At 38.8% G+C, this 25,253-nt stretch overlaps 1 protein-coding gene across 1 annotated transcript in view; it reads left to right on the top strand.

Moving 5' to 3' along the window:
* The first annotated feature begins 245 nt into the window (after nt 1-245).
* Nucleotides 246-25,253, top strand: part of LOC131229770 (exocyst complex component SEC3A-like) — a 40,976-nt gene continuing 15,968 nt past the window's right edge. The window contains exons 1-8 of the mRNA XM_058225783.1: nt 246-528; nt 10,632-10,705; nt 16,119-16,199; nt 16,708-16,775; nt 17,001-17,103; nt 19,469-19,614; nt 24,010-24,127; nt 24,444-24,548. Coding sequence (XP_058081766.1) covers nt 348-528; nt 10,632-10,705; nt 16,119-16,199; nt 16,708-16,775; nt 17,001-17,103; nt 19,469-19,614; nt 24,010-24,127; nt 24,444-24,548 — 876 coding nt within the window. The 5' untranslated portion in view covers nt 246-347. The remainder of the gene's footprint in view (nt 529-10,631; nt 10,706-16,118; nt 16,200-16,707; nt 16,776-17,000; nt 17,104-19,468; nt 19,615-24,009; nt 24,128-24,443; nt 24,549-25,253) is intronic.

Genomic DNA, 25,253 nt, shown 5'->3' with positions numbered 1-25,253 from the left:
AATATAAGGTGGGCCCCACAGAGTCTACATGGTGGTGGGCCAAAACGAGTGATTACATAGGATGACGGGATGATTTTTGGTTTGTAAGTTTCCCATGAGGAAAATGACAAGATGCACGGTTTGGATTCTAAATAAACATCACGGGTGGGCCCACACAGCTCGAACGTATGTGATCATTCGGTGAACCCGAATCCGAAAAATTGACCCGATACTTTTCTCCCCATTTCATGCCTCCTGTGAAGAAATATTGTCTTCCCAATTTTCTTTTCTTTTAGTTATTTTCTCTGTTCTGAATTCGGAATTCGACCCAAGGGGAAGAGAGATCGAACTGCAGGAGAAGCGCGAGCATGTCGAAATCGGGCGCGGACGATGAGGAGCTGAAGCGAGCTTGCGAGGCGGCCATCGAGGTCGGCGCGTGCAAGCAGAAGGTTGTCTTGTCCATCCGTGTCGCCAAGAGCCGTGGTATCTGGGGCAAATCCGGCCGTCTAGGTCGCCACATGGCCAAACCTAGGGTCCTCGCTATCACCAGTACGCACCATCCATCCATCGATCACTCTTTCGCTTAATTTGATTCGCTTGATCGATCGATCTCATGATCTTGCACGAGATTCCTCAAAAGAATTTCATGGAATCTAGCTTTCTCGAACGAGTAGCGGAAATGCTCGAAGAATTCATTGTCACAAGTCGAATTCTAAGATTAGGGTTTGGGTTCTGTTGAGATTCTATACCAAAGAGAAACCTGCTGCATATGCTCAAGATCTGATAGACTATATCTTGATTCATAGAAATGGAAAATAAATGGTGGATTTAAGTTAGGGAAGGAAGTTCATTCATTGCTCCATTCATTTTTCGAAATTAAGGGAATGTTTGTGTGCCACTTAAATACGAGTTCATCTCATTTTAGATAACATCAATTTGCATATTAGAGATCATCATCATCATTATCGTAAGCTTTAATACCAACTAATTGGGGTCATGAATTGTGTATTAGAGATCATAGTTTATATAACCCGTTAGCTATATTTTTAATCCATACCAAAAAAATCGATCTCTGATACATAATTATGATTAAAGGAAATAAGTAATCGTAAATGAGATGAACTCACTTTCAAGTGGCACCCAAACAGGCCCTATGGCTTGTAATTCTTTTGCACTTTAATAGGGTGAGTAAACCTGTAACCCATTGTAGAGAGGAGCGATCACGTGTCAACTCCCAGCACATGTACCAATGTGCCATGCACATACGACATCAGAGCTGTAGAAAAGGTGGGCCCCACCATGAAGATGACCTGGCACTAGAATCAGGCTGGGCTACTTGTCAGACAAACCGCATGATGTAACCAAACGACCACACAAGCTGATTAATCATCATTTGAAGAAACGCCCCACATCTCACATGTGTATGCTGTACACATGTGCACAAGAAAAGGCCCAGTTTCCAATTTTAGGCAAATATCTACATTAGGAAATATCCTCACTTTCTATTTCTTTTAAATTTCTACATTAGGTAATTTCCTTTGATATCTTTTAGGCAAGAAGTAATCGTAGATTCTTCCTATTTAAGTAATTTCTTATTAGGTAGTATCCTAATTTTCAGATCTTTGCTTGCTAGGAGTTCTATTTTTAGATTCGATAGTTTTTGTTTCAAATTGTAAGGAGTGATTATAAATAAGGCCTATGGCCTATAGCCTATGGAATAAGATAGTTGAATGATATTCTCTTTTATGAAAATTCTCATATTTTCTTTACGGTAGTTGTTAAAGGGGGGAAGTGATCTCTAGTTCAAGACTAGAGGACTGTTGAGCTTGCTCACAGTTTTGCATTCGTGATTTCTAGCATTCGGCTAGAGGATTGTTGGGTCCTTTTCCACAATCTCCTTCTTTTCTTTGATCTAATTGATATCAGAACAAGTTCTGTTCTTGGGAAATTGAAAGAAGATAATTTCCTCATTTCAATCCTACCCCTTCATCTTTACCCTTCCTCAATCCTTCATCTTCCATTTCTTTTCTTTTCCTTTTCCTTTACTTCACAAATCACCAAACCCTAAGACCATACCTTTTCCTTTTTTTTTTTTTCCTCCAAACCCTTCGAACTCTAACCTTGCCATGTATATTTACAAATAAAAAATTTGTTTGTACTCTTTTCCAACTCTATCAAATCCTAATCCCGTTCCAACCCATCGATTCCCCTTCCTTTCTCTCTTTCCTTACCATTATTCATCCCAAACCCCCATAACCCTCCTAACCTTAGATCTAGCACCTAAGCCTTTAATTCAGCCCATGTTCTTGTTTGGAGATGTTGTGGATAGGAAGATGTTCGTATGCCTCGTACAGTTATCCCTATTCGGATCGTCCTACCCATCCACATCTATCATGTTATTCTTATCCTGCTCATTTTGGCTATCACAATCATTACCCCTATCACCTTGAGTCTCACCCAACTTCATATGGGTTTTCTAGAGATTTCTTTCAATGGCCCTCCGGATGTTATGAACAATGACAACCACATGTTGGCTACTCAAAAGCATTCCATTGTTCGAAATATCAATGATGGCCAAGAATGTTCAAGAGACGTGAGAACAGAATTTGCAGGAAGCCAAGAAGGAGATTAGAGCATTTAAGGAAGATATTGCAATTGCAAATGAATTCAAGGAGCTCAAGGAGGCGGTGAGAGCTTGCTTTGAGCCCTTGATTGAACAGTAAAAGCTTTATGGGCTTCAATCTGTTTTATTTAGCATTCCAAGGAATGACATGGTTATAGATTATGTGGCAACCCAAAAGAATTCCTCCTTTGGATTGGTTGATGGATCTATGGATGAGGATGGATCAATGGTCAAATAAGAGGAAGTTCAAGTAAAACAAAAGGATCAGTTAAACTTAAGGGATGATCAAATTGAAGAGATTGAAGATTTAACAGATACGAATGATCCAATGGTAAAAAAGATGGATAGTGCTACAATCATAATAGCAAATTCTATAGAGGTCAGCAAAATGGTACCATCTCAACGTCAATCACAGTGTGCAGATTGGAAGATGACTATGACGAAGGGGCCGCAATCAGAGTTTGGAGTGTGGAGGACCAACAAGAAGCAAAAGAAAAGATGTCACGTGTTTCAACACCTTGTTATGCACAAGCCACCCATTAGGCGTGTAGGTCTCCACCATCAACTACAAGCGAAGTTGAAGAAGACGCACTACAAACGAGGATTTTCGTAGGAGATTATGACTACTGATTTAAACTCGAGAACGAGTTTTTTCGAAGTTGGGTGGAATTGATGCAAGCAAATGGCCACACAAGCTGATTAATCAACATTTGAAGAAACATCCCACATCTTACATGTGCACAAGAAAAGGCCTAGTTTCCATTTTTAGGCAAATATCTACATTTAGGAAATGTTCTCACTTTCTATTTCTTTTAAATATCTACATTAGGTAATTTCCTTTGATATCTTTATATTAAGGAAGAAATAATCTTAGATTCTTCTTATTTAAGTAATTTCTTATTTAAGTGATTCTTATTAGGTAGTTTTCTATTTTTCAGATCTTTGCTAGCTAGGAGTTCCATTTTTAGATTCCATAGTTTTTATTGCAGATTGTCAAGAGTGATTATAAATAAGGCTCATGGCCTATAGAATAAGGTAGTTGTTGAAGAAGGCAGGGGGACTGTTGAGCTTGCTCACAGTCTTGCATTTGTGATCTCTAGCATTCGGTTAGAGGATTGTTGGGTCCTTTTCTACAATCTTTCTTCTTTTCTTTAATCTATTTGCTTCCCCTTTCGGTGTTTGCATTACCGCACTATATGAGAACGATGGATGGTTTCAATCAGACATGCTGATGGTCTGATTCAGAGTACATGTGTGACCCTTTGATGAGTAGTTAAACGTGATTTTTGTGCCAAGAGATTTTCATGGTGAGGCCCACATTTACATGGCTCTGATGTTGGCAATAGGTGGCATGTGTACTGAGGTGGGTGGTAAGCAAGGTGTTCCGTAACGGTAATGGTGTCGTTATGAATATCAAAACAAAACATTAATGCCCTGTTTGGACACGACAACTAAAAAAGATATATTCTTAAGAAGCTAATTTTAAAATTTTCAGTAACTCTAAAAATCAACCGAGATTTGGTAAATTGCATCCAGACATATGATATGACCAAAAAAAGGATTTGGCACAAATTGTCATTCGGGCATCAAACTCTCATTCTGAGGATGTGTCCAAACGGGCCCTAACATTTAGTAATTTCCCCTTGATTAAAACTATAATCGCAATTCGACTCACAGAGCACCCAAACGCACCCATCTTGTCCAAATGAGTAAATTAAGGAGAATGGTCTTCTTTTTATGATAAGTGGTTTAGATTAGGAAGATCAATGGCCAGGCTTCAGTTCAGTAAAAATCAAGTGGGCTCAGTATGGGCTGATCCAGGCCCAGATCAAATCAAGTTCATGAAGATTGAGATGGACTGGCTAAGGTCTGTCCGTACAGTTGTATTAATTATCATTGAAAGTCAAAGTGGTTAGAATTACTAATCGCAGCTACCCACAAATACATTGATTTTGTTTCCCTACCTAGCCCATTCCACCCTTAAACAAGTGGGGCCCATCATTTGTTGCCATTGATCTATCAATGTAGATAGAGATTAATGCAGATGGTCTCATGAAACCAGCTGTTTGGAGACGTGGGGCTGCCGAGCATTGATACGGAGCATTGGTTTGTTGGCTAAAGTAGCTTCTCCTACCCCAAAATCATATACGATATGTCAAAACACTCATTCTGATTTGCGAGATACGGTTGTTTTGAGGTTCCGATGGTCCTGATCACTTATGCCTCCAATCGGGCCTTCTCTAGTTCATCTTGACCATAAAAGTGTCCGCGGCTCACTCTACATCAAGATTACAAATCATTTTCTGATTTATTTATAATAAGATCAAGCACAGGACATCAAAATGAGATGAATTGGAAAACATGATTTTGTGGGTTGAAACAAGATTCTTTTGATGTTATTTGCAAAACAATTGGATCTTTCTACTTCAAACTAGAGATTCTTTTACTAGATTAAGGACTTTCAAGTTTGAAATCAGTCCCTCATTATGGATAGTAATTTCTAATCAAAAACTTAATTAATGTAGAGCGGGTTGCAAACACTTTCATGGCAAAGATATACCAGAGAAGGTCTGATCGGATGCGGGAATAATCCAAATCATTAGAACCTTAAATCAATCATATCTTGCAAATCGGGATAAGTTTTTCGACATATTATATATAATTTTGGGGTAGGAGAACCTACTTAAGCCAACCAACCATGCTATGCCGGGCTGCTCACATCTGATTTGCAAGCTTCCATCAGATCAACAGTCAAAAGTCCTGTTTAATTTCAGTTTTTACTATAAATAGTAAGTTTTAATTTAAATATAACTTGTGATCCTTTGAGTTGCAGAAGTTGTGCCTAACATGAAAAGGGCTTAGAAAAGTTAGGAGAATAACATGGTTAGGCCAAATTGGACACTTACTATTTTTGTCCGAAAACCATGAGGTCTAGTAGGAATAAAGGTCGTCTATAAATAATAGGCTTATTATTTATAAGAAGTCACGTTTTTAAGGTGTTTGAGTCTAAGTCTAAATCTCCGTCTTAGACTCCTAGGTTTGAGATTGTAATTTCATTTTTTCATCAATCAAATTATTTCAAATTTATTAGGAATTATTCCTGCTTTTATTCCTAATGAATTCAAGGAAGCTCTTTGAGGAGTCCATAGAGCTCCATGGATTCGGAGTAGTTATTCCTTGAGAAAGAAGGTGATCGAACTCATCACACCCCTCCTTGCGCCATTAATATATCTTAGAGCTTCAATCAATTTAATTTGGATATTGCATGCCTAAAATTTTGTGAAGCTTATTACTAAGGGTGCATTTGTTGCATTAAATATCACGAAATTTCATGATAAATCAGTCTAATTTGGTGCAGCCAAACACACACTAAATGAAGAAATTTAACTGCAAAGGGAAGACAATCATGGATCATTTGTATAAAAACCGGTAAAAATTGTAAGACATTGGCTAGTTAAAAAACATAAAATGAGAAAATCTTGACCAAGGCACTATATAGGATGTCAAATACATGAGAAGAGAGAGAGTTGTACAAAAGCTATTAGGAAGGATATAAATTTCAATATATTCATTTTCATGTTTTTGGAAATTTTATTATGTTGTAATTAACTTAAGATAAATTTAATTTTATTATAATTTTCCTTTTTGAGGCCATTTCTCTCTACAAATTCTAAACTACACTCAATAAAACAATACACGCAATTTAATTTAAGATAGATTTAATTTAATTGTAATTTTTCTTTTTCAAGCCATTCCTCCTATATGAATTCTGAGCTATATACTTAATAAAACAATATAAGCAATTTTTTCATTTTTAGTTATTATAAAATAAAAAGAAAATGAATAAAAATGAAGATATTGAAATTATATCCTTCATAATAAAAACAGCTAGTAGGCTTCTCGATTTATGATTTATAGTCCATTGGGTTCTTTCACCACACGAATTGCAGCTGAATTGTACAAGCAAACTTCTCATAGGAAGTTTGAAGACAAGATAAAACAACAATAGACAGTGTATTCCCAGGCCTGACTGTGAAAACAAGCTGAAATAGCTAACTTTGACTGAGTAGTAAAACCTAGTTTTTTGGACTGTGGGCCCTACGGCAGTTTGGACTGTGGGCATTTCCATCCCCACCAGATGGGCTGATTTTTGGTTGGCTGGATTTATGGACAGCATGATAGGCCTGATTTAAAAGCATGTTTCTGCCCGGCACAAAGTCACCACTAGGGGAGCGGATTAGGTTTTTTCAGGTAACAAGTTAGTTGGTGTTACCCAGACTGTGGGACCCATCTTGATATATGTGTTGTATATCAGCACTTTTTATCAGTTTTTCCAGCTCATATTAGGGCACTGTTTCAAAAATGAAGCAGATCCAAATCTCAAGTGGACCACACTATAGGAAACAATGATCATTTAATGCCCACCATTAAAAACCTAGTAAGGCCCAATTTAATGTTTATTTTCCATCCAAGCTGTTGATAAGGTCACAAAGAACTGGATGAAAGGAGAACATAAGTATCAGCTTGATCCAAAACTTTTGTGGCCACCGAGAAGTTTTTAATGATGGGCATTCAATCCCTATTTTGTGGTCTACATGAGATTTGAATCTGCTTCATTTTTTGTACCATGCCCTAAAATGAGCTTAAAAAACTGTTGGACGGCGTGGATATATAACACATATATCAAGGTGGGCCCCAAAGTCAATGAAACACTCACTAATGTGTTACCCGGGTGACCCCTAATCTGCTCCCCACCCCTATATGGGCCATTTTTTCTTAGTAATCAAACAATTCAAAGTTTCTTACCCTTTGATGAAATATTTTCAAGGAAACAATGTACTAGAAATGGAGTGTTTGGGTGACTATTTTCCTAAACCATTTGTTTTCTTCACTCAACAAGCCTCTGATTGAATGGCTGAGATGTGAAAACTAGCTCCATTTTTATCAATGGCCCCTTCATGATAAGTCCTTATAGTTGGACAGTTCTGATTTCATACATGTGCCCCAAATCCTATAACTTGTTTGCTAATAACATGAGCACGTGCAACAAAGAAGATGCCTGTATAAGAAATGAATCAACGTGCATGTGTAGGAAACTGTACTTGCAGTGCCATACATATGGGAGACGAGTTCAATGTAGTTGAGTCCTATCTTTAATGTGATTTTTTAAAAAGGCTAATTAAAATTAAATGATTTTTCTTAGCTTTTTTGAAATGACGTTGTCATAAGATGTCATTGTGAATTAATGATAGAGATAAAGGAATTTTGCAATTAAGTGAAAGGATGCTTTATGTGTGACCTACCTATCACCTCATGTTTTTCTTATGATTTTGCATTATAAAAGCTTTGTATGGTATAGACTTATACCTGTGAGATAACTCAAAAATGAGTTATGATAGCCATAGAAATCTTTCAAAGGTAATTAATTTTATTTATAAAAAACATATTACATTTTGTAAAGCAATTGTGAATTGTGTTTAATGGTTAATATACCCTTTGTCTATCACTATAATTAAATCGGTAAAAGTGAATTGCACATGTATTTTAATCAAGTTAACAAAAAAGGTAAATTACGTCTAAACATTGTGTTTGGCAAGGGAGAGGATTCACATTAACTTAACTCTCTCTCTCTCTCTCTCTCTCTCTCTCTCCCTCCCTCTCTCTCTCTCTCTCTCTTCATCTTATTACTCTAAACATCTACAAAAGGTCTTAACGGATATACATGAATCCAGTTATATATATATATATATATATATATATATATATATATATATATATATATATATATATAACATTTACAGTTATGCTAGGTAAATGTATTCTATACTTTGACACAATTTAATATACATGAATTAATAATGGCATTGGTTTCATTTAGCTAAATAAAGAGATCACTATTATTATTTTAGAATTATTTACATTTAACAAATATTATAAAATGTTCTTATAATGTATATTTTTTTACTCATTGTGGCTCAACTATTTGTAACAGTGTAAACCCACTCCAACAAATGAAATATGGGAGGAAACTAAAAAAGGTATGGTAAATATAAAACACTAAAAAAATGTATTTATTATATATCTAAGTTCAAATATAAAATTTCTATCTTTACTAAGAATCAATTTTCAGGAATTTAACAAGAATTTACAAATGTGAATCCTTAAATATATCACTGTTACCTTTACGCTACGGGGCATAACGGCTGTTACGGCCCCGTAACGGTCGTTATGGTCTCTCTTATTTATTTATTTTTATATATTGAAAAAACCCTCCGAAAAACCTGTATATGCCGCGTAATGTTGATTAACAAGTATGAAAAACCTATATATGTCCTGTAATGGACCATTATGGGGCTATTATGGCCTTTATAGGGGTGTAACGTGCCGTTAACAACAATTAAGGGTTATTTTTTTCCATAATGGTTATTACGGCCGTTACGACCCCGTAACGTGTAACGGTTGCCTCCATTACCTTTACGGCATACCATTTTGGTAAGTTACTTTAAAAAATGGTGTACTTTGACTCATCCATATGCAAGATATTATTAAAATTTTAGTTTATGAAAATTGAAAAGATTTTTAATGTTAAATACTCAGATAGAATTGCTGAGGCATGGCTGCTGGATCCCAAACCATACCCATGACGTGTCATGCCTATCCGTCTGTTTTTAATCTTATAAATTGGAAAGTTTTGCATGCACAAATGATGCTTATCGTGTTTTGAATTTCAAATATACGCACATATAATTGACAATGAGGAAGTTTATTGAAACCAAAAGCTAAGGGTGCATTTGGTTCCACTAATTTCGTGAAGTATCATGAAAATTTGCACCAGACTAGACTAATTAATCATGAAATATCATGATATTTGGTGCAATCAACTGCATCTTATACTTAAGATCTAGTACTCCCTTCTCTAGCAGGTGGACTACTACCTACTATCTGCTGATTTGTTAGCCTCGTGAGGAATATGATGAAAAGAAGCACTGGTACTCTTCCTAGAAGCACTGGTACTCATGCAAAAGGATTCTCTTTCCATTTTAAGCATCATTATCTAAGCCTTATCCAACTACTTGGGCTCAGCTTTTTTTATTTTTACACATGCACATACACCACCACACACTCATGCCGTAGTGGAATTTCACCACCTATGGGTACTCGAACCCTCAACCAGGTGTTGAAACTCCTGTGAGAGTCTACCACCGGAGTAAGCATGGTTTGAAAAAATGTCTGATAACCTTGCAAAGATGATGTTGCTACTTTTAGACCTTTGTGCTCTTGCTTCTGCTTCCTTCATGTCTTTTTCACTGATGTGACATGAGAACAAGTTAATATTATACCAATCTTCCATGTTCTTTACCACTGATACCATCCGGCCTTGGATTACGAGAAGAACTACCATCAAAATTGAGTTCTAGTAGTAACCATTTCGGCAGCTTCTTGCACTTCACTATTGACATTGCGGCTTTGATCAACCTTTCACACAAAATCTCCATGGGAGGCTTTGATCTGCCTTCGGCCACTAATCTCAATTTTGTATTTGGCATTCTGTTAAATTAATGTGGTAATTTTTCTTCAACCAATTGGTTAAGATCATGGATTGTAATACTGATATTGTATCAGCTTGGTATGACATGCAATATGAGTCCGCATCGGCCTGTCTAAAATAGATGACCATAGGTCCGTAGTGGCCGATATAGGCATACAGCCCCTTTTTTATGTTTATTTTTTGATTTTAGTTTTTTGATCTTCTGCTTCTTCTTCTTTTTTTGATCTTCAATTTTTTGGTTTAAACAAGAAGTTTGACCGATATGTCTTTGATATGGGTCGATACGGATACAATATGCCCATACGACATATGTTATCGGTTTTTGGCAAAGCCAATACACCGTTCGATACCGATATTCAGAACCATGGTTAAGATACTTGTATCTTTGGTAAGAATAACTGCTGAGGTGTTTGATTGAATTATTAGCTTGATCTTTGTGTGGCATGCGTCAAAACTTGTAATTGCTCATTGTTCATGCAGCAAAATATTCTCCAAAGGGTCGGACTAAAGCTCTTCTCCGTGTTCTGAAATATTCATCTGGAGGAGTTCTTGAGGTAAATTTGTGGTTTCTTGTGACATGCAAAAGAGGGAAAAAATCAAATCAATTTGAAATCTTGTTTAAGTTGTGGTGGAATTTCATGTTTGCTGATTCAGTGAAGGAAAGGATCTTTCTAGTAAAGCTTGCATACTCTTTGTTTTATAGAAGTCACATCTTTTTAAAGAAAGTTTTGTCAGAGATGTCTTAACCAACGACAAAGTTCTACTGTTTCTAATAAACACAGCTGTATGCACGGTCCAAAATATTGTATGATATGTACTCATTTTCACTCAAGTTGAGTTGGTTTTGGATGGGACCGGTACGAGTCACCAGATGGAAATAGCTACAAAAATGGACATAAATGGAACTAATTGAGATGACTTGTGCTGGTTTCAGTCTCCAGGTGAGTTGTGATCTTAAACTGCTATTTAAAACCATGGCTGCAGACCAAACCGGGACTGAAATGACTGAAACAGAATGAATCGGGGCAATTCCTCTTGGTGAATGCACTGCCACGCAACTACTTAAAACCATTGCACTAGCGTCTCCGAACTGAGGTCGTGTCGATTTGGTGAACCAAACTGTTTTACAATGTTTTTATATGGTACTACCCAGTTAATTCAATATTTACGTTGCGGTACCAAAGTAAGTTGGCGTTTCATTAAGCTACCTCATTAATCAAGGTATGCTGCATCGTGCTATCTTCCGTTTAATTTTCTCCAACTTCTGTTAAGTTGAGTTGCCTTTACACAAACACATGCGAGCGCATACGCACACACACGCACGCGCACACGAAAGTAGGATGCTGGATTTGATTTTCGCGGTTCCCATCACCATGGTGGGGCTAACTTGATGTGCAGGTTGGATGGCATACAAAAAACAAGGTGGGCCCCATGCACAAACAACCAAGGTGGCCCCGCCTGATGGTTGGATCAACCTGGTCTATTGAACACTGCGTGGACACACCCTTCATTTTCTTTCTTCAATCCAGTAGTTGGGATTGTCCAAGAGTTGTGATCTTCGAGCCTGAACAAGTCCACGATGAGGCTTGGTCGAAGGATGTCTGTTTGTGATGCAAGACAATTAACCACTTGCTCTAAAAGCTTGAATTGATAGAGCATAGCGAATTAATCCCTTTATCTCATAGCCCATGCCCCACATCTCATGGGTTTGGCCTTGGCCGAACCCCCCTTATGGGCCCCACTTCACACGGGTTCCGCTTCACATGAGCCACCCGCCTCACACGGGCTACCTACCTTGAGTGTGCCCCTGCGTCCCACAGGCCACCCCACTCGAGATCGGTATGAAAATGCCCTTGCATTTATCATTCTTGGTGAGGAGCCTCAAACATGAGACATCCCACTCTGATACCAATTTGATGAAGGACAACTAACCACTTGCTCTAAAAGCTCTAATTAATAGAACATGATGAATTAATCCCTTTATCTCATAGCCCAGGCCCCACATCCCATGAGTTAGGACCTTGGCCGAGCCCCCTCTTGGGGCCCACTTCACATGGGTTTTGCTTCACACGAGCCACCTGCCTCACATGGGCCACCCACCCCGAGTGTGCCTTTGCATCCCACAGGCCACCCCACTCAAGCCCAGTGTGAAAATGCTCCTGCATTAGTTTGCGTCTGAGATTAGTGGATCATTAGCAATCTTATGGATTGTGGCATTCTGAGGATAGATGTTATGATGCACACCATCAAAAATGTTATTCGAAAGCCCTCTTGATACGTGGCTAGGATGTTCTACAAAAGGGCTCCCCATGATTCAGACCCACATAGTAAGGCATTGTGCACCCTCCCTTCTTTTCGCACATGCGTGGCCCATTCGCTAGAACTTGGTCAAGCAGCCTGAATTTTTGGCAGAATAAGCTACATGGCGTACACCACTTGATACATGGCTTGGATGTGCTACAAAAGTGCGAAGCTGGCATATGTGCTAGCAAAGCTCTTGGATAGGATTATAAATATGCAATCAAGTCTATTTAGCACTTCGAAAGGTGCAATTGAGTATTGGATGCCAATGGCATGCTGTCAATGAACTTCCTATGGTTAGTTAAGATCAGATAGCAACACATAGGTGGCCTGGTTGATTCATCACATCTTTAATAATTGAAACATGCGGGACTTTTCTTCTTGTCATAAAAAAAAATCATGGTCATAATGGGCCACTATCTATAACATTCTATAATATGGATTATTCTACAAGTGTTGTGCACGGGCCCACCTTCTTGTCTGTATGCCATCCAAGCCACACATCAAGTGAGGCCTACCATGATGATGGGATGCCCCAAAAATCATTCTTATCCAATCATCAGGTGGCTACACCATTGAAAAAGAGACAACCTCAAAAATTCCTAATTCACATATCTGTTGGTTGTAAAGGTGTGGTTTTTAGGGTGTCTGTCTTTTTCGGTGGGCTACTGTTGGATAGGTTGATAGCTTATGCACGCTATTTTACTGTAGAGGTTTTTATATAGAAGGCCATTTTTGTCATTTGTGAAAAAATGCCACTTAAGCTATTTTACGGGGTTCGCATAGAAGATAAAGATGAGATAGGTGACGAGATGGTTTCCTTTTATAGCTCTCTGCTCAGGGGAGAAGAGTGGCGTAGGCCTTTGTTGGAAGGCATTCAGTTTGACAGAATCTCGGCTGGGGAGGCTGTAATGTTAGAAGCCCATTTTTCCAGGGAAGAAATCAAGTAAGCCGTTGACTCCCTTGGTGCTGATAAGGCCCCAGGCCCAGACGGCTTTCCGATCTCTTTCTTCCAACATTTTTGGGAGGTGATCCATACCAATGTTATGGAATTTTTAAACGAGTTTCATAACAGGGGCAGGATTTCTAAAGGCTTAGGGGCTACTTTTATAGCCCTAATTCCGAAAATGCCAGGAGTTGCATCCCTTAAAGACTTTAGGCTGATCAGCCTGTTGGGAGGGCGATTCTGGCGAAAGTGTTGGCGAATCGTCTAAGCAAGGTTATAGGGAAGTTAATCTCAGATAATCAGTGCACATTCATCTCAGGAAGACTTACGCAAACGAGTGTCTGGATTCTAGCTACAGATTGGGGTCGAAGCATATCATGTGCAAACTGGACATCGAAAAGGCTTACGATCACGTTGATTGAGGCTTCTTATCGTATTTGCTAGATCGTATGGGATTTGGGGAAAGGTGGAGAGCCTGGATGGGAGAATGTATCAGGTCGACTCATTTCTCTATCCTTCTCAACGGCTCGCCTAAGGGATTTTTCAGAAGCTCAAGAGGTTTGAGGCAGGGAGATCCTCTCTCCCCTTTCTCATTCCTTATAGTTGGGGAGATTTTGTCTAGAATGTTACTTAAAGGGCAAGCGGAGGGTATTTTGAGAGGAATCAAAATCAAAGGAATGCCAAGGCTGATATCTCATATTCAGTATGCGGACCTTTCCTTAATCTTTTCTGAAGCCTTGACAGATAAGGTGGATAATCTTCGAACCACAATCCGACGTTTTCAGGCAGTCTCTGGGTTGAAGGTGAATTTGGCGAAATAAAAAATTATCGGGATCAATATGGAAAGTGGGGAGGTCGAAGCTCTGGCTCAAGTCTTCGGCTGTGCGGCTGCATCTCCGCCATCCTCTTTTGTGGGCCTCCCTTTATGTGTAGGAACGCCTTCGAAAAGTCTATGGGAGAAAGTCATCCTCAGATTTCAGTTGTACCTGGTGCGATGGAAGTGCCGATACCTTTCTTTAGGCGGCCACCTCACCTTAATCAAAGCTGCCCTCTCCAATCTCCCAATCTACTTCATGTCCCTCCTCAAATGTCCAGCTTCGGTGTTGGCTATTATCGATAAATTGAGGCAGGATTTCCTATGGTATGGTAAAGAGGAAAGGAAAAAGTTTCATCTCCTAAAATGGGCGGAGGTTTGTCTCCATATGTCTGACGTGGGAGCTGGGGTTAAAGAGCTAAAAGCAATGAACAAAGCGTTACTCGGTAAGTGGATTTGGAGGCTTGGGGCTGCGGAAGGGAGTCTTTGGAACTCTATCATTAAGTGTAAATATGGGAGATCTCCTGGTGGCTGGTGGTCTAAGGAGTCCTCGTCCTATAGGGCCTCCCCTATCTGGAAAGAAATTATGAAGATGAAGAAGGAGGTCCTATCCGGCGTCGGTTTTGTTCTTGGCAACGGAGCCAAAATTCGTTTTTGGGATGACATTTGGGTTGGGGATCTGCCGCTTAGAATAAGATTCTTGAAAATGCATCTAATCGCCTCTTCTAAAGGTTCTTTTGTGGCTGATCATTACGTGGTAGAAGGCGGTAAAATTGTTTGGAACGTGACATGCAGAAGGCAACTCCAAGACTGGGAGATATCAGAATTTGTAGATCTATTGGAATGCATCTATGCGGCTATTCCTTCTCCCTTATCAGAAGATAGCATTTTCTGGAGACTAGAAAAATCTTCTTCATTCTCAGTTCGATCTCTATATAACCAGTTGCACCGTCAGCAGTTCGAGTCCTTGGACCATTGCTCTTTCATTTGGAAATATTCTGCTCCCCCAAAAATCCTCGCTTTCGCTGGTTGGTTGGCAAAAAGAGAATTTTAACAGTGGATAATTTGAGGAGGAAAGGGATGGTCCTCCCCAATATTTGCTTATGTTGTATGCGGGCAGAAGTGACAGTCGATCATTTGCTCTTGCACCGCCCGTTCATCCAATCCATATGGGCTGACTTCCTTATTCGGTTTGATATAAGCTGGTGCGTCCTGAGTGAGGTTAAGCTGTTCCTTCAGGTGTGGCACGAGGTTCAATTAGGGAAGGCAAAAATTATGATTTGGAGGATGGTCATTCTGGCAGTCTAGTGGTCGGTTTGGGGAGAGAGAAACAACAGAGTTTTCAGGAATTCCTCTAATCTTGTAGGGGAGGTTTCGTCTAAGGCAAAGCTTTTGTTGATCGAGTGGGCTTCCAACGTTGAGGGCCTAAACGCTTGTAATTTTTTCTTTTTAGGCGTGTAATCGCTGTTTGCCTTCTCAACAGACTTCTTTTGTAGCTTCTTTTCCTTGATTAATATAATCGTCATCTTTCAAAAAAAAAAGAAAAAAAAAAAAAGAAAAAAAAACCCAAGTTAAAGAAAAGTGATGGAAGGTACCGGGATACAAATACCTTAATTAATTAGGTAGTTTAATGAAAAAGCTATTTAATTAGGTGCTGGAATGTAAATACCAAATTAGGAAGGTAGTAATACATAGAATTCCCTTTAAAAATCAGAAGGCTCAAAAATTACAGGAAAAAAATGCTTGTCTAGAAAAAGGAAACTAAGAGCAAGAAGGCATCAAGCAAAACAAGATGAGTTAAATTTGCTAGTTGACACTTCTAATAAGAGTAAAATTGCTTTCATTATAGGTATGGTGTTGATTCTTTCAATGCATACTTATTTTATTTTATTTTTTGTAAGTGTAGCCTGCAAAAATGTACAAGATAAAGCATCTTTCAAAAGTGGAGGTTATTCAGAATGATCCCAGTGGCTGTACTTTTATGCTGGTAAATTCTATGTCCAATGTTGAGTTTGTATATTTTCACCTCTAAAGGAGTTTGGATGTAGGTTAGGGGATGTTTGGATTGAGAGAATACTCTGGAATGAATTTGATTTCCATGGAAATTTAATTTTCCATTGTTTCCAGAAAAAAGTGACTGTGGAATTTGATTACCATTTTCAAGGTTTTACTGAAAAACTGTGGATACTAAAATATCCTAAAAAACATGTTAAATGTCGATTTCCAAGGATATGAGAGACAGCTCCCTGCCCACTGTTGACCTCCATGGAAAACTAGATTTCAAACAAAACAACAAATATATATATATATTTTTGGATTCCACAGTTTTCCATTTGCTGAGGATTCCATATGGGTTTTCTATGTCCACGTTTTGGATTTTCTCCATCCAAAGATTTCAAATAGTAATCACATTAATATTGTGGTGGAAATCAGCTTAAGGTTCGTCTTTTGAGAAGTTCTTAGTTATCGGGCCATTCTCTCATCTTTTGCCTCAGGGATTTGATAACCTCAGAAGCCAGAGTGTTTCGCCACCTCAGTGGACCATGCGTAACATCAATGATAGGTGAAACATTTTTTGACTCTTTCATAGTATATTGTAATATTCTTATTGTCTTGCTCCCCCCCCTATTCCACATATAGTTTGCATTATGAGTAATTCTAGTTGCATTGCCCTTGAATGGTAAGATAAAAATCTGGAAGTTTTCAGCTAGATTTTTTTAGCTGCTAACTTTTAAACAACTTGATCAAGAACATGGTCTGATGGTTTTGCACTTTCTTATTCTTGTAGGAATCGCATTCTTCTTTGCATTTTAAACATGTGCAAAGAGATCTTGGGCCGTCTTCCCAAAGTCATTGGCATAGATATTGTTGAGATGGCTCTTTGGGCAAAGGTGCATATAACAATATGTTTCTTTTCCTCGTTTTTGTTCAGGCTTTTGTAGAAAAAAGGTGGATATGTTTTTCTTATTTGCTAGGAGGGCCACTGGTATTCTTGCACTTTGGATTGGCTTCTATCACTTTTTTTTTTGCGCGCGTGTGTGGTTCTTTTCCATCTTCATCACAATTAGTTTTCATGCTTTTTACTGAATTGGCATGATCACATGTACTACTGAAATTTGCTTTTGCAACTGTGAAGATAATATTTGGTAAAAGTTACCTGGCAATTCAATACCAGTTGAAAGTTCTAAGCTCCACAATCCAACACTGTTTGACTTGTGAGGACTCTGAAGTCAACTGTATCATTCACCATCTTTCTTGTTGAAGACCATGGAAAGCTTCATTTGACTTGTGAGAACTCTGAAGTCAATTGTATTGTAGCCCTTCTTGTTGATACCATTGAAAGCCTCAATGATAGACGGCATTTAGTGCCTAAAAGCAGTCAGAGCTGGGGCTGAACTGAAGCAGTGACAGGAAGTAGAAAACAAGCACGTTTATCAGATCTCCTTGGAGTTCAGTGGTTCTGGCTCTGGCGCACTGCAGCTCTTTGCTGGATAACTACAAATGTTCAACTCAAACATATCCATAGAAACCTAAATCAGATGCCTTGCAAACCCCTTGATATATTTCTTCCACAATACCATGTAATATCTATGATAAATCATTTCTGTAAAGATTCCAAATCAGCACCTCTCTTGTTTCTTCAACTGAACATAATGGTTAAATGCCAATGGAAGAATTATCGCAACCCACACCAAGTGTCATATCATAGAGCTGGTAATCTTTCATGCAAACTATCTAGGAGGTATAGACCTTGGTGATTGCTACCTGGTACATGGCTTCTGATGACCCCTTGGGAGAAGGGCTCTATGGATCATGTGAAAACAAATTGCTGATGCAGGTATGAATTTGGGTTCCAAGGTGCCTGTTTCAGCAGCTAATAAGCTCCTTTGGTTGTGTATATGTGGCAAGACGTGGTTCATAGGTGACTCAAGCAATTGAATAGCTGTGGGATGAATGGAGGTGCTTGGGGATGTGCCTTATAAATTACAATGTCTTTTACCTCTTGTGGATGCATATTTTTCAAGTGGCTTGCTTGTTAACAGCAGTTGTTTTTTTAAACCCAAGTGTATTGAAACTGGAAGCTAGCCATTTCATTCTTGGCTCATTTAAACTGAATACTTGGCAATTTTATACCATTCGTTCAAATTTAATATTGGAAGCTTTGTCTTCACCATTCTTTTCCAATGAAGTTCGAGTTCACTGTCAAACTTCTCATTCGCTTCATAAATTGTTTGAACATCTCATGTGTGTGTGTGTGTGTGTGTATATATATATATATATATATATATATATATATATATATATATATATATCCTTTCTCCAAGTTACAGTCTGGCCCAATGTTTTAAAACCTGGACTGAACTGGCCGTTTGGACCAGAACTACCACCTAAAACAGGCAGGCCCTCTACAATACCCACTTTTATAATAGATCCACCTGAGTAAGGCAGGTTCACGACTGGATGGTTTTGAGCAACCCACTCAGGTCCTGACCTCCTCTCTCCTCTGTAAAAGTAAAAAAGATTGGGCCAGACTGTAACTTTTCTTTGCTTTAAGGAGTTCAATGCTGACCACTTAACAGTTATTCATCACTATTGCTTTGCAAGCCACCGTTTATGTACATTGCACTTGATCTATGTATGCATTTAATAATTCTCCATCCACAGTAGGTCCAAATAGATGGACAGGCCCAATTGATATGCTAATCTGCCATGTGTGTTTGAAGAGATGGCTTTACCATATTCTGGTTCTTCCTGCTCTCCATATCATTTCCCGTGCATGCAGCTGAAATTGGGACGTTAATACAAAGCATGAAGTGTTAAATTAATTTTTATGTTTTTTTCTAATTAATTCAATTATGATGTCTGATGGCATAAGCATGTTGGACCTGTGGTTGGAGCAGTTTGGATCATGCTCACCATAAAAACGGGTCGACATCTGGTCTGGTTTCTAAAACACTGGTGTTGCTTGTTGTTTTTTCTGGTAGGTTATGCTTTTTGTTCATGCTTATGCTGTTATATTGTAACTGTGTAATATTCTGTGCTTTTCAGTTATATTTCATACATGACATGCTTATGCAGTTACAGTGTCATATTTTATGCTTGGACATGCTTATGCTTATGCAGTTATATTTGTGCTTTTCAAAAAATAAAAAAAAAATGGTTCAACATTTTGTAATCATATGGACCTGAGTACAGTTATACTCTTGCAATTGACACTGTTAACCGCTACTCCCATGAATGATGGATCTTTTCCAGGAAAATACGAACACTGTCACTAGTCAAGTGATTGCTCGAAATGGGCCTGATCTGTCCATCATGACACCAAATGACTTGAAAGTGACTGTTGAAAGGGACCTTGTTTCACAAGCTGAAGAGGAGGACATGGAAGCTCTTCTTGGCACGTAAGTACTGTTTTCAAATTATTATTTTTTTTTCTTGAGCTTAAGTCAGTTTGCCACCATATTCTTGTTCTTTCTCTTTCCAACTAATATTTACACCAGTTGATGAAAACCATTGATGATGATTGCCTCAAGATTAGAAATTTCTTTTCTCCTCCTTCATGTCTTCCTTTCAAAATGCTCCCAAGAAGATATACTATGGGAGGAACACCCTCCCTAAACCTGGCATTGATTACAGCCCACTCAATAACCATAAACTGAACCCACTCAATAACCATAAACTGAATCTTTCTTTAAGGGATTTGGCATAATGATTTTTTCTTCAAAGATTCTGGGATTCCTCTCCTTCCAAGTGGCCATAAAATGGCATAGGAGATCATCTCCCATAAAATTTCCCTTTTAGATAAAATGGGCCATTTTCTGCTAGAATGGAATTGATGAGAACCAAAACATCCCAAAAGGGTTAAAAAGGTGATTTTCCAAATTTCTCATGATATCTCGCAAATTGCAATGTATAAAAGGTCGCTAAAAAGGCTCTTCTGCTTTCCTACATAAAAAGCACATTTTGGGAGCACAAAATTCCTTTTCTTGAGGTTATCCATCGTGAATAATTTATTAGCCATAGCAATACACACAAAGGTTTGAACCCTTGGAGGGATGGGGAACTTCCATTCCTTGTGAAGGGTGATCACCTGTTGCCAACAGAATCTGGAAGAGGGCCCTGGATGAGAAGTTATCATTTTTTCAAGCAATTCCACACCTTTATATCTTCAACCACAGGGTGGATCTTTGATTTATATGACATTCCCATAAGCCTACTAAAGGATACTATTTCCTCTTCTCTAAGATTCCTCTAGATAAGGACATTCCAAACTGCCTAAACCCCTGCGTACTCATAACAGTCCATAACCTTTGCCTCTTTACTTACAGAGAGAATGTGTAGTGAGGGAAAATATTCCATTAGAGGGAATCAATACACATCATCTCAAATCTCATCCTATCACCTCAGCCTGCAATGAAGTAAATCCTTCTTTGAAAGACTTGCTGGCTGCGGTGTAAATATTTCGGTTCCCTTCTCTGAAAGTTCGATAAAAAAGAGTAATGCCTTTCCACACTTCCTACGATGCATCTCACCACTCCCCTTCAAGTTCACCATATTTTCAACCGTTGACATTCTTTCTGAAATCTCCACCACCATTTCCCTAGTAGAGCGAGATTCCTTTCTCTTATTTTCCTAGCTCAATGCCTCCCATCCTCATGGATCATAGCAAATCTTCAGACGTGACTACTTGAAATTTGTGCCTATCTCCTTTCTTGTCCCAGTGGTAATCTCTCTCAAGCTTCTCAGTTCTCTTTGTAACCTTTGCTTGCATCTTAAAGAGGGACATAATATACATAGGGAGATTCACAAGAGCTGATTTGATGAGTGATTTTCCCTCCCTAGGATAGATAAGATTTCTTCCACCTACTAATTTTTTCTCATTTCTTTGACCGGTCCCAAAAGGAGGATGTTGAAACTTTACCTCCCATCCAACCATTAATAATCAGTTTTGGTTTACTGTATCAGTCACAACCAGATCTGATATGTATTGACTGATGAAAGCAGACATAGACTGATGTACAAAAGGTTTTCAATTCTGACAAGTGAGGGGGCCACGGTTGGGTGATCTAGAATATTGTTCTTTTGTGTTCTAATGTGGATCGACTATTGCAAAAACTCATCCAAATGACAATCTTAACCTTTCAATTTGTGGCTAGCAGATAGATGGTTAAGAAAAGAAATACAACAATTGTCTATATTCAATTACTCTGGGGCTCGGGAATGGTCCATCCACATTGTGACAGATTAGAACAAGATCTGGACGACTACTTCCCATAAGTTGTACCGAGGTTCTAAAATTTCAAGTTTCGTTGAATAATTCAATATAGTTGATGAACTTATGGTAACTTACCATACCATGTCATTGACTCCAGAGCTGGGAGAAAAATCGGGAGGGGAGAATTTTCTTTTCTCATCTTTATTCCTTCCATTTGTCACTTTTTGGTCCTTGTCACAGCATTGTAGTACTCAACTTGGTGTAGAACTTAAGCAAGCCGGTTTGCTTAGCCTAAAGCAAGGAACTTGTTTCCTTGTCTCCCTTCTTATTCTTGATTGCGCTGAAGGCTTAGGTAGGTTGATGGTTAAGGCTGAGGAGCTCAGCGCAATTAAATGTTCCAAGTGAGCCCTTGCTTTTCTATCTCCCACCTTCAATTTGTGGACCATAGTCCGTACATTGGTGATATGCGAGGCCATGAGGACCAGTTTCAGAACCCAAAGGATCTGCTGAGATGCTTTGAGGTAGTTTCTGGTGTAAAGTTAATTTGCACAAGAGTCTGCTTGCTGGAGTGGAAGCATTTAAGGTGAGGGTGAAATTCTTGCTGTCCACAATGGGGTGCAAAATTGGGGTCCTTCCAATTGCCGACCATGGTCTTTTTTATCCCTCTTGGAGCCATGGTGGTGGTGAAAGTGACCTGAGATCTGGGTTATTGAACAGTTTGAGACGAGGTTGGCTTATCGTCATCTTCTAAGCCTTATCCCAATTAATTGGGATCAGCTACAAGAATCCTGTACTACCATTCCACTCTATCAATGGCCATACCTTCAGTGTGACCATAGGCCATCAAGTCTTTTCTTACCACTTCCATCCACATCCTTTTGGGGCTTCTCCCCCTGCCCTTTTAGAGCTTTCAACTTGGACCAACTCACTCCTTATGACCGGCATGGTTCTTGGTCTCCGTTGCACTTGACCAAACCATCCAAGTTATAGAAGTGGTTGGCTACTTGGAAGAAAAGCCGTCTGCATTTTTGAGAGAGGTTGGATTGTGCAGATTAGAGCGCCTCTATCTAACCTTCATATGTATTTCATGTTTTTGTTCAAAATTCCTGCTGCGGTGTTGAAAAGATTAGAGAAATTTCAGAGGGAATTACTTTGGGAAGAAGTGATTGGAAGAAAATGTCTCTTTGTTAATTGGAATGAAGTCCAACTGACAAAGGGCAAAGGATGGTTAGGGCTTGACCTGATCGAAGAAAAAAATTGGTACCTATTGCAGAAGTGGTGGTGGAGGTTTCATTTTGGAAAAGAAGCCATGTGGAAGAGAGTAGTGAAGGAAAAATACAGCCTAGATAGCAGGGGCTGTGACCTTAACCATGCTGATAGCTGGGCAAAATCTGCAGTGTGGAGTGACATTTGTAAGTTGGGGGATAAAGGGAAGTAGTGTGGAAAACTCTTGCAGAGGGGACTGAATTTAAGGTGAGCAGAGGTGACAAAAATTCGGCTATGGGAGGACATGGTTAGGGGATTGTGTGCTGGTGCATGTTTTTCTTGATCTATATAGAGTGATCATTAGAAAAGATGTGCTTGTAAAGATTGGTTGGAATTCAACCTTCAGAAGAAATTTGAGCGATGTTGAGATCTCTAAGAATGTGGAGCTGGTGGGCCTGTTAGAGCCGGTGTCAATCGGGGGCAGCAAAGATGGTAGTATAATATGGCAGTGGGCAGACTCAAGTTTTTTCCTAGTGAAGTCCTTTTAGATCTTGACTAATAAAGATTCGGTATCCTTCTCTCCCTTAGTCTGGGTTTGGCTGCTCCTTGGGTTTGGGTTTTTTATGTGGACACAAGTCAAGGAGAAAATCCTTACTGTGGATTGCCTAAAGAGAAGGGGTTTAAGCTCCCTAATGGGTGCATGATGTGCAAAAATGAGGAGGATACTGGATACTGCGAATCACTTGCTGCTCCTTTGCTCGTAAATTGTGGGTCATTTTCTTCAGTTTGTTTGGATTAAGCGGTTGGTTTGTGGTTGAAATGCGAGAGAAAATTTGTAAATAAAAATATCAAAATGGGGCCTTTAGGAATGTATCAGCCATAACAGTCTTCAATCAGAGTGCTGACACAGCATGTGTTGGCCGATACATCCCTTTTTTTCCTTAATGGTCCTGTTCACCCCCACATCACATAACAGGGGTGGCTGATTTGTTTACAATATGGTTGATTTGGCCATATCGTAAATGATACTTAAAACGATGATGCAGATGCTAATGCTAGCAGGCTCTTTAGCTGTTCCCGGGTCCTAATGCCCTTTTCTGTGTTTTAGGAACTTCGTTTCCCTTCTTTGATTTTCTTCTTCTTCTTCGTCTTCTTCAGACAGAGGGAGGGGCTATTATTTTGTTTTGTCAATTTTCATTGCCCTGGTTTATTTTCTGGTAGGTTGCTGTAAGTGTACTGTACGGGATCATTAAGATAAGTGGTTATCTATCATGGCGTTTTTTCTTGTAAAGATGCTTCAATTCTGTGCTCGTACTGTGCATACAATTGAATCCGTCAATCCAGTCAGTTCTAACAGATCAATCATTCTATGCAGGTATGTCATGGGCATTGGTGAAGCAGAGGCATTTTCTGAAAGGTTGAAGAGAGAACTTCAGGCTTTGGAAGCAGCAAATGTGCATGCCATTATGGAAAGTGAGCCTTTGATAGACGAGGTACGTAAACATAATACAACATGAGCAATTGATTCTTCTTACTATTACATCTTGGGAGGAAAGCAAGTTCACACTTCGCGTTCTTGTTAGATGAGCTGATAGAGATGGTGCAGTGTGTGTGTGTGTGTGTGTGTGTGTGTGTGTGTGTGTGAGAGAGATCCAGGTTTCAATCCCCAGTAGTGTTGTCTTTCAAAAAAAAAAAAATGAATAAGAAGGAGAAGAATATAAAATGATGGTGATGATGATGACGGCTTTGAATCAGTCCTCATAAGTGCTATAGGCAGGTTTCTTATTCAAACCGTTTTGAGCTATGCAGGTAATGCAAGGACTAGAATCAGCAACAGTTTGTGTGGATGATATGGACGAGTGGCTAGGTATATTCAATGTAAAGCTCAGACACATGAGGGAGGACATCGAATCGGTATGGCTCTGTTCATCCGAAATTTGAATATCAAGCTTCATTGAAACTTATTTTCAGAGAAAGAGTATGTCAATTATGCAAGAATGACACTTCCTTCTTTTGCAAATTTTCCATGTCATGAAATTGGTCTTCTAGTCAACTTGGCAATCAATGGAAAGCTATTTTTTATTCCCCACGCCCCTCCTCTATTGATTTTCTGTAAAACACTTATTGGCCATGTAGATATATTTTGAAGTATGTAATAACTAGACAATATGGTTGCATCAGATGCCACACTTCACATTATTTTAAAATTGTCAGTCACTTTTAAAACTATATGGGGTACTGGCCTGTTTTTCCTGTAGGTCATTGTTTGTCTTCTCAAGTTCCTGATTGACATTAACAGCTGTCCCTGTTGAAGTAATACATTATGACAGATGTTGTGTTTCCCATGGGCTACAATGTTTGAGATGTTGTACCCTTTTGGTTTCTTTTTTCAGGCTTTTTGATGCATTTTGTTCTGGAAATCATTTGGTTAGAAAAATGAAGGTTCAAACCTCCATAATTCGCTGCTTTAGATTATCCATTGATATATTTTGTTCCTTTTCTTGTTTGTTGATTAAAACTATTTAAGTTATATCCACTAAAGCTGTATTCCCTGCTAGTGACGGGATTCTAGTCACTTGTTATTCTTTCAGATCAATTGAAATAACCAAAAAACTATCC

The sequence above is a fragment of the Magnolia sinica genome, chromosome 16, assembly GCF_029962835.1.
Source record: "Magnolia sinica isolate HGM2019 chromosome 16, MsV1, whole genome shotgun sequence".
NCBI classification, from domain to species: Eukaryota; Viridiplantae; Streptophyta; class Magnoliopsida; order Magnoliales; family Magnoliaceae; genus Magnolia; species Magnolia sinica.
The sequence above is the reverse complement of the archived record's forward strand: the minus strand, read 5'-3'. Positions and strand labels throughout refer to the sequence as shown.